This window comes from Papaver somniferum, chromosome 3, assembly GCF_003573695.1.
Source record: "Papaver somniferum cultivar HN1 chromosome 3, ASM357369v1, whole genome shotgun sequence".
Taxonomy (NCBI): domain Eukaryota; kingdom Viridiplantae; phylum Streptophyta; class Magnoliopsida; order Ranunculales; family Papaveraceae; genus Papaver; species Papaver somniferum.
This window is the reverse complement of record NC_039360.1, coordinates 16,064,273-16,076,205: the sequence shown is the minus strand read 5'-3', so window position 1 is coordinate 16,076,205 and position 11,933 is coordinate 16,064,273. Positions and strand designations below refer to the sequence as shown.

The 11,933-nt window shown below is 35.6% G+C and overlaps 2 protein-coding genes across 4 annotated transcripts; one reads left to right on the top strand and one right to left on the bottom strand.

The window, feature by feature from the left end:
* The first annotated feature begins 2,776 nt into the window (after positions 1–2,776).
* LOC113355399 (BSD domain-containing protein 1-like) lies at positions 2,777–4,748 on the top strand. 3 transcript variants are annotated; one of them, XM_026598251.1, is made up of 2 exons: positions 2,777–4,230; positions 4,389–4,748. In XM_026598251.1, the coding sequence occupies exons 1-2, from the start codon at positions 2,912–2,914 to the stop codon at positions 4,477–4,479; spliced, it is 1,410 nt and encodes a 469-aa protein (XP_026454036.1). In that variant the 5' UTR covers positions 2,777–2,911; the 3' UTR covers positions 4,480–4,748. The 3 variants fall into 3 exon arrangements, with proteins under 3 accessions (XP_026454036.1, XP_026454035.1, XP_026454037.1); XM_026598250.1 differs by having other exon boundaries at positions 2,777–4,268; positions 4,427–4,697; XM_026598252.1 differs by having other exon boundaries at positions 2,779–4,697.
* Positions 4,749–6,492: 1,744 nt separating this feature from the next.
* LOC113355398 lies at positions 6,493–10,863 on the bottom strand. The gene is made up of 7 exons (XM_026598249.1): positions 10,105–10,863; positions 9,033–9,154; positions 8,798–8,915; positions 8,582–8,695; positions 8,368–8,483; positions 8,108–8,262; positions 6,493–7,420 (listed from the first exon to the last, which is right to left on the bottom strand). Exons 1-7 carry the CDS (start codon positions 10,739–10,741, stop codon positions 6,958–6,960), a joined length of 1,725 nt encoding a protein of 574 aa, XP_026454034.1. The 5' UTR covers positions 10,742–10,863; the 3' UTR covers positions 6,493–6,957.
* Positions 10,864–11,933: the final 1,070 nt, after the last annotated feature.

Below are 11,933 nucleotides of genomic sequence, written 5' to 3'. Positions count from 1 at the left end.
AACAGAGGAATATCTGGATCATAAAGAGGAATGGGGAGACCTGCGAGAATTTGACCTAGCGAAATTATGATTGATTAATCATCACAATATTGATCAGAGAAAAGTTTGATAGAAAGAATTGATTTGGCACTTTCACCAGGAATGGTAGAAAGTGTGAAACCTTTCTCTGCAAGATCTTTTTGGATGTCTTTTAAGTTTTTCTCATGTTTATGGCCACTTGGAGGCATATTTGAATATAGAGTATGGGAATGAATGAAAATTAAGAAGATTGAAGAGGGAAGGATTACAGTAGCGGAACTTACGAAAGAACAATAGAGTTGCAGAGATGAGAGAATAAAAAGAGAAGAGAACGTAAAAACAAAGTGGAAAGAAGAGTAAGAAAAATATATAAAGAAGATTTTTTACTCGAACAAATAAACACCATTAAGACGAAAAGACATGAGCGGTTGAAAAGCAGCGGTTACAGAAGACGTGTCAAGAAACAGATGGAAGAAAGAATACGTGTGATAAATGCAGAATATGAAGAGATGAACAGCTGCGGCATTTCTCACATCATTCTCTACTTTGCAGAGAAGATATGAGAAGAGGCAAGATGTAGGATCAGAATCTCGCAGCAATAATGCCTCAGCGAAATTATCAACAATACAACACAACAGCGTCGCAGAACAATTTTGGAAGTGACATAATAAACGACGTCAACTAAAATCATGAGAAAAATGTAATGATTCTGCGAAAATAAGAGAGTTTGCGAGATTAACATTTGTAAGGTTGCGAGAATGTCGCAAGACATGTCGCAAGACATATCCGAAAATAAAGGACATATTAGTTGTCATCCACTAGGTACTTCCCTATAAATAGTCGTTCAATTGTAAAGGAAAAGGAGAGATCTTTTTTTAGTAAGAAACAAGTAAATAGGAGAGAGAAAATCTAGAGCAGTGGTTATTCTTGATTCCTTTATCTTTTCTTGTAAGATTGTTCAAATATTCATCAATAAAATTAAGATTGTTAATCTAAAAATGAGTTGAGTGTTGATGAAATCATATGAGGGGTGTAGTGTAGGATTTACTGCAACTACAGTACATATAAACTTTTATTCAAATAATATACATAAGAAGGATAACCAAGATGTACAAATCTTAGAGATTTTTGCATGTAAATATTTTCTTCAAATCATCATGAAGAAAGTCATTTGACACATCAAGTTGTAAATATTTCATTTGTTGCTCCTTCAATTGGCGGATTTCCGTCGGCTATCTACTTCAGGAAATCTGTATGCACGATTATGACCTTTCTGTTGTCGCGAAGTTGCAGATTCTTTTTCTCCAGGTTCTGAATCTTCTTCTTCAGTTTTTTCATTCTTCTTTCTTGTTTCACATGCGTTTTAAGAATACTTTCAACAATCCCAGTGTTATTATCATGACTTGAAGACTCTCCCTCAATCTCATTTCATTATCTTCGTGACGTTCCTCCTCACCACTTTTTGTTTCGTCAGAATCATTGTCTATTAGTCCCTCATTAAACTTCTCTTTGATCGCAGAGATCATCTTGAGTTGGTCACTATCTTGTTGTCCTTTGTTTAATGGCATTGTACCGAGTCTTTCGCTCAAAAATCCCTTTGTTTTCTCCGATGTTAACTCTCTTTGAGCGTGCGACACCATCCTTCGATGTTTCTTGACTTTTTTTCAAAGGAATAAACCACATTCCATTTTTGAAAGAATTTTCTCAAACCAGAAAGGTTTTGATTTCTCGATACCTTCTTCTGTAAAATAAAACAATTAGAGAAGCTGTAAGGTATTACTTAGTTAATACTTTATAGCAATACATTTGTCTTTGATATCACTCAGTAGCAAGCGACCGGTTAGTCCTACAGACACCAAAAATCGATCCCTTGGCTGATTTCTCGTGAGGCTCGCTGGTAGGCTAGCACGACAACATGTTCGATTAGTGTAGTAGTACGTCCTTAGAGCTTAGCTTGTTAGGCTTCCAATTAATTTCATGTAATATTAGTTATCCAACAATAGGGGTAACTTGCGTTACCTACCCCGTAAAGATTCGTAATTTGCCTTACCTCCTACAGAAATAAAATTAGCAAAACCTCCTCTCGTTAAAAATTCCGTCTATTCCAAGTTAGCTGACTCAGCACTACACGTGGTTTTTATTTTTGGGGGTAATTTGCATGACCTTCTCTGTAAAGATTGGTAATTTGCGATACTTCTCATGTAAAGATGGGTAATTTGCATTACCTCCCCTACAAAAAAACACGTGTAAGTTAGTGCTGAGTCAGCTAATTTGGAATAGACAGAATTATTGACGAGAGGATGTTTTGCTAATTTTATTTTTGTAGTGGAGGTAATGCAAATTACCAATCTTTACCGGGAAGGTAACGAAAATTACCCCATAATGTAATACTCCCTCCGTCTCTAATTAGATGACCTATACCATAAATAAGTGAAGTAATAGATTAGTATTATTATAAGAAATATATAAAATTTGATAGTCATATTTATATTCATTAGGTAAGTGTTTTAAAATGCTTTCCAATGATACAAAGTTTACGAAAATCTCTTTTATGGTTTGAGAGATAAATCATTCTTAAATTTACTAGTAAATTTTAATTAAATCATATAATTAGGGACGGAGGTAGTAATATTTTGTTTTAAAAAGGGCGATAAATCATCCAGCGATACAATCCCATCCGTCGGGTAACGTGATAGCACGATAAGAATAATTGTTGTGTACTTACTCGATCAGTGTCTCTTCTCTTTACTAGAAGAAGAGAGAAAACCAGGGAGAAAGTAAACCCTCCTCAGAAAAACAAACCCTAGATTTCAGACATTACTAAAAAAAATATTGGGGATTTTCTCAATTCCAATCAATTTAAAGTTTTGAAATCCGGTTTGAAATCATCGACATGAATTTCTTCAAATCACTATTATTAGATGAAGTAGAAGAATCATCATCATCTGATTTAGAATCAGATCAAAATCCAAATTCTGAATCCCCCAAATCTAACCCAGACCAAGAATCACAAAAAAGGAGCGATCTTGATGATCATTATCAAGAAGAAGAAGAAGAAGAAGAAGAAGAAACTGATATTGAAGAGAACCCTGGTATGGGTTGGAATTTTGGTGGATTAATCAAAAACATTGCCACAAAATCAGAATCAGTACTACAGACATACAAACAAGATTTATCAGATTTTAGTTCTGGTTTGAAGATTGAAACTTCAATGCTACGTGAAGTTGCTAGTAGAGTTGTGAAAGAACTTCCAACAACATTTGAATCGGGCACATCTGTTGCTACTGAGTCGCTTGAATCGGTTGGACAAGCTATTGATGATTTTGGGAGTTCTGTTTGGAGAGGAACAGCTGAGATTATCTCTCAAGGTAAAGAAACCCTTTTATCAAATTCTGATTTTGATGAAAATTCTTCTGATAATTTACAATTTAGTTCTAATTCAATGAATGTTTCGATGAATTCGAAGAAGTATAATAGATTTGAAGCTCAATTATATGCAATACAAACTGATTTGAAAACATACTGTGAAAACCCTGAGGATTTGGAGGATTTTGAGGGTTGGAAATCGGGTTTCGTATTGGGAGAAAAGAGTGAAGAGATTGAGAGTTTGTTGAATGAGAATGAAGTAATGGAAAGGATTTATACTAGAATTGTACCTGGTGAAGTTGATGATGGAACATTTTGGTATAGATATTTTTATCGAGTTTATAAGCTTAAACAAATTGAAGATGCTAGAGCTAATCTTGTTAAGAGAGCTATAGAAGGTGATGAAGAAGAGGATTTAAGCTGGGATGTGGATGATGACGATGAGGAGGTGGAGGAAGGGATTAAGTTGCCGGTTGTGAATGAGGAATTGACAGAAAATGTTATTGATGGATCAAGTGCTGGGCATGATGTTGAGTCTTCTGCAGAGGTTGCAGAGAACAAGAGTTTGGTTGTGGAATCGACAAGTGACAGTGTGTCAGATGAGAAAAGGGTTGTTATTGAAGGAAGTTCTGAATTGAATAACGATGATTTGGTAGAGAAAGTTAATGAAAAGTTGGTCATTCAAGGGAAGTCTGACACTGGTGGTGAATCTGGAAAGGATAGTGATTTTTCAGTTGTTTCAAGTCAACCTTCATTACCTGATGAAGAAGAAGATCTTAGTTGGGATGAAATTGAAGATGTGGGAGACAGTAATGTGAAGAAACTCAGTGCTGATGGGAGAGCTAGTTTGGCTAAACGGTTGACTGTTGCTGATGACGATGAAGATCTGAGTTGGGATATTGAAGATGATGATGACGAGACAGTGAAGTCTTAATCTCAGGAATACAAAACATCTAATACATAGAAATCATTGTGAAGAAACTCAGTGCTGATGGGAGAGCTAGTTTGGCTAAACGGTTGACTGTTGCTGATGACGATGAAGATCTGAGTTGGGATATTGAAGATGATGATGATGACGAGACAGTGAAGTCTTAATCTCAGGAATACAAAACATCTAATACATAGAAATCATTGTGGGTTATCTTATTTCTCTTTTTTTTATGCATTTATCTTGAAAGAAAAATTGTTTAGTTGCGAAAATTGGCAACCATTATGTTTCTTTAGGTGGTATATAGTGTGAATAGTCATCTTTGTATATGTGAATAATTGAATTTGAATCTACTCACAAATGAATATGATTCAGTTCGATGCCAGTATTTTGCTTTTTATTTCTGATATTGATCCAGTTTGCAGTTTGCTTGTGGTGGTATTTGCCTGCATTTCAAGTTTATCTCTCAGATCGGTCTTTTTGTGGTGATCATCTGTCTCACAGAGAATTATCAGGCGGTATTTTCGCTGTAAGATCTCTACTAGCTTGATGATATATGGTACATGAAGGTTTTCATGTCTGGGGTTTCTGATCATATAGCATATGGTTGACTGGTGAAGCAGAAGGTAAGGTTATTATTCTCTTAAATGTTTCTGAAAAACACACAGTTGCGAGCTGAGTATTGTCTTCTTGTTATGCTCCATTTATGCTGATTTGATGGGTAAGAATTTTTTAACTTCATCATCTAACTCTGTGCATATGGGCGGCGCACGTTATCAAGCACTCATCGGCGAATGAAAGCTTATAGATTAGGGTTGCAGTTGTTCCCGAAGAGTCATTTCAAATGGTCACTAGATTGATTGCTATAGCACAAAATGAGAGGAGTTGAGAAGGAATAGTTCTGTTCTTGTACTTTCACTGAATAGTTTTACTTGCAGTACTCAGTTCAGTGTATGTTGCTGTCATAATTAAGCATTTGTAGGTTACAGCTTATCTTGTGTCTATTCTTTAGCGAACATACATTTCAAATAATTAAAGATTTGGATCATCTGCTCTAGTGCTTAAAGTAAACTTATTTTCAGAATGCCAGTCAGGGAGTAATGTGTTCAATGGTCTATAGTCTCTTCATTTACTTGGTTCTTCTGTGTGTTCTTCCCTTTACATGATTCCTCTTTTTGGTTGTTTTTCATGTTAATTTTAGCTGAACTATGTTATCTTCTTCAGTTCATCGACTAGAGTTCTTCATTCTTTATTAGCAGTAATTCGCTGTTGGTCATTGCTGTGTACACTGAACAGGACTTGCATTACACATACTATATGAAGGACCATGAAAATGTTGAAAATGGTGGTGCAAACTTATATGGTTTTTGTTGTGTTATTGTTCGTTGGGGGATAATACGTTTTCGGGTATAGTTCCCATCAAAAGACCAGAATTCTATGGGGGGAAATGTAGTTGCTATCTTCTGAATATTATGGACTTGCAAAAAGGTCTTACTGCTTAAGATTTTTTAGTTTGGAAAGAGTTCTGGTCTACACAGTGGTTGTGGGCAATCACTGCTTAGAGAGGGAATTCAGAGAAGAAAGTAGGAAGAAGATAGACGCAACACCTAAGGTGAAATAACCTTTAAAGGTGAATTTTTAGACGTCTCCTCGTTGATGAAATTGAATACAACACAAAGGTAAAGCAACCTTGAAAAATAAAGTTGTGAAAGTCTTTCTCTAATCAAATGCATTACGTTCTTATTGAGCAATCTTTAGTTCTATTATTTTTCTTGTTTTACAAAAAGCTGTCTTTTTGGGTATAACACCTAGTGTAAAGTGACCTTCAAGGTAGTAAAAGTATTGCTTTAATGAAATAAATTTACATTCTTAATGAGCAATCTTTGTTTCCTCCGTTTTCGAAGTTTTCAATCTAGTTGTTGTTCTTATTGGGGTCTCGGTTGATCAGTGAAAAACAATTTGGGCACCTGAGAACTAACTCAAAAGGAACTCAAATTCTCACTTGCAGGGTTGCAGGATTTAGAATCAAATTCACAGGTGAAAGTACCAACAAAATTTGCGGTCAATAACGTATTGATCCCTGCTGCACAAGCATACACTCAGTTTGTTTCTGGTCCATTTTTATCGGTAAAAAACAATCAAAGACAGCACAGATTATACAGGAAAATTCATAAACAAGATGAAAATGAACACAATTACTTTAAACTTGAAAATGACAACATAAAAATGATACAAAATTCCACCCTTCACTAGGGGTTAATTCACAATCAATGAACTCTGAAGGGCTTCATCTAAACTACTACTAAAACTCTACTTCGGTTTTCAATCAAGTAAATAAAAAAGACAGTTGCCAACCCTTGATCATTTCTAATTTTCCTAGAGAAAGAAAGAGAAAGAAACCAAAAACCACCCTAACCTATGAAGTATTACACTGGCAATGCAAAAAAGGAGTAAAACAAGCTTCCAATTAGAAATGTAGGAACCTTTTCTTGACTTCGCTAATCTCCTTTTGGGTCTCTAACAATGTAAGAATCTTAGGATAATTTCACTGCTCAAAAGACTCACAAAAGGTTGTGTTATCCCCTGCCGGAGATTATATAGTAAGGCCTATTTCTGTCGTTTAATATTTTAAGGCGGGAAATTTCTTACACTGCAACAGCTGAATGAGATGTGGATTCCACAACTTGGGTTTCCATTGAGGAAGGTAATCCGAGAAGTCTTGCTCGTTGTGCCCGAGGAGGGAGATGTTTTGCAGGTTTCTTGGATTTCATTGTCCACGGTAAGAACACACCGGTACCAGTATTTGAGATCTTCCTTGGGCTCATAAGCATTGGACGTGCTGGGGCTAACATGACTAGTGGAGCATAAGAAAGTCCCCATTTTGGGATTATTTCCATGGGTCCATAACCATTTGGAACTCTGTAGGGTTGTGGCATACCTGGTTGCCAAAGTGTCATTGCTGTAGTAACGGGAGGTATTGTTGATGGTTGGCTGTGATTCATATCTGTTCGAACTTTGAAGAAGGTCATGCTAACTCTCCTGTTCTCAGATGGGCATATTACATGTTTTGCCATGTCAGCACTGTTTCCTCGCATGACTAAGAGTGACCTGCATATTAGCAATAAGAATATCCTTAGAGAAAACAAACTACTTAATCTGGAAATATCTTTCAATGTTGATTGACTTCTTGGACCCTTACAGCATATGACGAAACATTGGTTAGCTTGTAAGTTTCATATAGTAGTCGAGTATTAAATGGCCTGTGGTTAGGTTCATACAACCTAATGACAGAAGTACAGATGATCACTGAAATTTAGGTATACCAACCCTTACGTTAGTCTATTTTCAGAGATAAACTGAAGTTCTAAAGATGGAAGTCCTGAACCATGTTCTAATTTGGGACCATAGAGTATCACATGGTTGCAATTATGATGGTAATACGGCGATGACCCGTAAATTGACTATTAAAAGAGAGGAGTTTGTAGCCTTTTAAAGACTGTGCGGTAAGCTGAGCCATAGAAATTCCAGTCTTACTTAGTCTTGAGCAGGATAGAAACCCTTAGATCCTCCTAAAACTTAGAGGGCGGCTTCGGAAAAATGAATGAAAAGCAGTGTAGTTCAATGAGGTGCTGCACTACAAGGTGATTGCTGAGTATGTTACACTTACTGGGTGGGTCTAAATGAAGGTGAATTAAAATTTTCTAATCAGTTGGATGAAGTTTCACGTATGATGGCATAAGGGATTTGTTTTCAAATATAGAAACACTATGTAAAGAGAGAATATTAAGTTCTTACCCTTCTTTGAGTGAAAGCATTAATGGACCTTTATAATTCCCATTGTTGTCGCTCACAAGAACACGACCAAATGCCATGGTTGATTCAGAAAGAAGAAGAGTAGTAATAGGTTGGTCAAGATGTGGAGGTTTTAGGAAAGGTTGCGAGTATTCTCCCTGTTGAAATAAGAAATACGGTGTTAATTCACGTGTAGGATCGCAACAGGCAGAGTTTCAAAACCATCGTAAATGAAACTTATTTGTAGTAATGACATATTATACCTCGTCAAAGAAGTTAATAATACAACTGTTGGGTTTTCTACTTTCAGGTATTAGATGCCACTGAGAAAGGTGATCAATGACAGCTTGAAGAACGGACGGAATTGGTTCAATATTGCCTGCAAAAGGAAAATCAATTATAAATGCGACTGAGTAACGCACAGCTTTGGATTTTAAGTGAAAACTTGGAATTCACATTCGCCAAAGTATTACTTACTCTTTTCAGATTTTGTTTTCTCGTCCCTGATTTCTCCAAAGATTGGAACTCCAAGCTGTATTAACTCTCTTTTGTTACCTTTTAACTGTTGGTTGAACAAAATGAATGTATCTCCTGAATGCATTAACATAAAGTCGATTAGCTCATCACTAATCTTCCCCTAAATCATACATGGTCTTCAAAAATTGAGCCAACAGTAAAAGAGTCGGGTCTCACCAGAAAGTTCTCCACTGTGACCAGCATGGCGAAGGTCATTTATGTAGTTTCTAAGCTTAGAAAGTTCCGAATCAGTAAAGATATCTTCGTACAGTTTTAGACCTTTAACAACATTGACCTGCCATTCACAACTTAACAATCAGCAACAGACAAACAACCATAAACCAAGCTTTGCTCTATTCTCAAACATCTCAATACAAAAACTTTAAACTCTAATTTGAAAGAAAGAACTTGCCATATGCCCTTTCACCGGCTCCTTAGCAATGAAACCTTTAGTCATTTTGATGTTGTCTCGTCGCGTCTCACAATCTTCATGATTCGAACAAATCTGGATGCTTTCCGAAGGTAAATTGCCTCCTACAATTCAAACCAATATCAAACAACATCAACAAAATTGTCATTTGAGAACACAGTTATTCTTTAACTCAGGCCAGTAATTACTCAGAAAATAATCCTGTCGATGTCAACGCAGAGTATCTTTATCAATTATGACGCTATATCACGTAATTATGACGCCTAACATTCATCGAATATAACAAAATTGTCAACCCAGCTTGTTAATTATGACCATTAAATTCAATAACTATACTCAGAAACTGACAGAAGTAAACAGTCACTGTATATGACATAACAAAACTGGAATCTTAACTCAGCTAGAAAATGGAAACAAACAATGAATGAATGAATAGAGTCAGACACGTATGAGTCAGAAAAACTCAGAGAAACAGATTTCAGATTTTTTTGCCTTACCTAAGACTGAATCAATCAAGTACAATAAATTATGATTGCACACATCTCGAGGTAAATCACATGTTCCAAAAATAACTGTATTTACAATTTTTACAGAAAAAAATCTACTTTTTGTTTCCCTTTTTTGATCTTGAACAACTCAAAACTCCAATTAATCCTCGGGAAATTGAATACCTTACCCTTTTCAGACGATTTCCTTTCCTGAAAAAACTTTTTCCGTTTCACGAACAATACTACGAAAACGGAGACGATTCTCTCTATGTAATTTTGTCGAACAAATTAACGACATTTTGATTGTATTCTCCGGAAACAAAATAAAAATAATAATTTAAAAAAATTAAAATAACTATTTTCCACATTAATAGCACTGACTGAATTTTCTCTTTGCAAGATCCAACTTCCTCTAACTGAATATATTGAATCAGAATATTATTAAATTTTAATTTATTTTAATTCAATTTTGTTAAAACCGAGTTCCGATCAAATTTTTTAAACAGAGATTAACTAATAATGAATTAATAATAAGAAAAAATAATTAATATGATTGAATTACTGACCTTCGTGATGATCATCATCACTGGATTTACGATCTGATGAATCATACTCAGATGAAATTTCTTCATTTCCAGAATCATCACTACTTTTCTTCAATTCTTCTTCTTCTTCTTCTTCTTCTTCTCCTCTTACTGTTTCGACAACCGCTTCTTTGTCGGATTCATCGATTTGTTTCTGAAAATCAACAACCACTTCTTTCTTCTCTTCTTCTTCTTCTTCCAAGATTTCGATATCATTAGTACAACAAAAATCATTTTTCTTCTGTTTCTTTGACTCAATAACACGATTAAGCTCAACAGGAACATCAGCAATTGAGAAATACTTCTGGTTATTCAAAATCGGGATCCAATTCATTCTTCTTCTATGAATCGCAGCAAATACAGCTTCATATTCAGATCTTATACTCTCACTAATCACTTTTTCATCATTTAACTTCCTTAATTCAGTTAAATGACTGCATAATGAATCAATTATGGCATTTGCTGCAGCGAATTCTCCTCTAAACCAAGCAATGATCGCGTCTCTCGCAAATGTCACCGGAACTGTTGATGTTGGTGAAGTTGCTGGTGTCGCTGCTGCTGCAGCGGCTGCCGCCATCGTTGACAGCATCATTGGTGGTGGTACTGCCGCCATCGGCATCTGTATATTTTTGTGAAAAAGATTTCAGTCGCCGTCGGTATAACTCAATTAAACGGAATTGGAAAGGCTGTTTTATCGGGAAATCGGGATTTGTTTTTTTCAGAGAGTAGAAAAAACACAGGAGATCATTTTTATGGTTTCAGGGTTTTAGCTTTGGTTTGTTTATATAGTTGCAATTTTCATTCCGTACGCGTGGGGTCCCCTCGTTTGCTGAGTTGTCAGGTTTTAAAGAAGGTGATTAGGATTTCTATGAAATTTTATTTAAATGGACGGTTCATAATTGAGGGATTCAGTGAATCTGAAAATAATAAAGAACTCATATATGGTAAAAGTAATGGTGCCAGATTATGCCACGTAGATTAGAAATAGCAGAATGTAATTATTGCGATTTACGTGTTAATCTTCAAGACTATATATGTAAAGTAATTTCGTGTTTTACTGGTAATTTTAAGATAATGACAGTAGCGGTTTTCTGTCCAAGAAATGGATGCAAATATTTATTGATATATATCCGCATAAAAAGTCTTGTCGAATGGCACTTGTTAAACGTGGACGAGTATTGGTTGGACCTCGACTAGCCAACGACAATCTTAAGAGCAAGTATGAAATGAGTGTCTCTCCCGTTCATTCACTTTCAAACTCAACGAGTGATTAAACGGTTGAGTGTCTTTCTACCGTGAGATAGTGAATAACACAGACTAAGAGTTGCATCAGCCGTTTGAGAAAATAAATTCACTTGGGATGGTGATCATTAGTTGCCCAAGTACATAGTTTCGTTAATCAATTTGGGATTTGTGTTGAAGAGTTTTTAAACACTTAAATTCTTAAGAAGTTGATAGCCGCTTAAGACAATTTTTTCTCAAACGGTCACACATCATCAGAAAAAAAATCGAATGACGTACGAATTTTTCTGTAAGAAAATTCACTTGACGTACGAATTCTGAGCCTTGAACCCTAAAGCCTTAGCTCGAATGTGATAATTTTATGTAAAGAAAGTTGGTTATCTTGTTGTTTTCGATAAACGGTGATACTGATAAATTAATAATACCATCTTACATTTTGATGCGTAGGTAATTTTATCTCGACGAAATTATAGATTGACGGCGGATTAAATCCTACCTCGCCGCTCTCACAGTGAATGGAACTCACTCAACAAAAACTTCCCCTTGTTAATCCAAGAGAGGAAGTCTCA

What these genes read in the sequence shown, in the direction of transcription:
- LOC113355399 (XM_026598251.1), top strand. Translation starts at nt 2,912, where the DNA reads ATGAATTTCTTCAAATCACTATTATTAGATGAAGTAGAAGAATCATCA. An exon ending in AGTGCTGATGGGAGAGCTAG is followed by an intron (nt 4,231 to 4,388) that starts TTTGGCTAAACG and finishes TGGGAGAGCTAG; the next exon opens with TTTGGCTAAACGGTTGACTG.
- LOC113355398 (XM_026598249.1), bottom strand. Translation starts at nt 10,741, where the DNA reads ATGCCGATGGCGGCAGTACCACCACCAATGATGCTGTCAACGATGGCG. An exon ending in GAAAACAAAATCTGAAAAGA is followed by an intron (nt 8,484 to 8,581) that starts GTAAGTAATACT and finishes TTCCTTTTGCAG; the next exon opens with GCAATATTGAACCAATTCCG. An exon ending in TTATTAACTTCTTTGACGAG is followed by an intron (nt 8,263 to 8,367) that starts GTATAATATGTC and finishes TTATTTCAACAG; the next exon opens with GGAGAATACTCGCAACCTTT.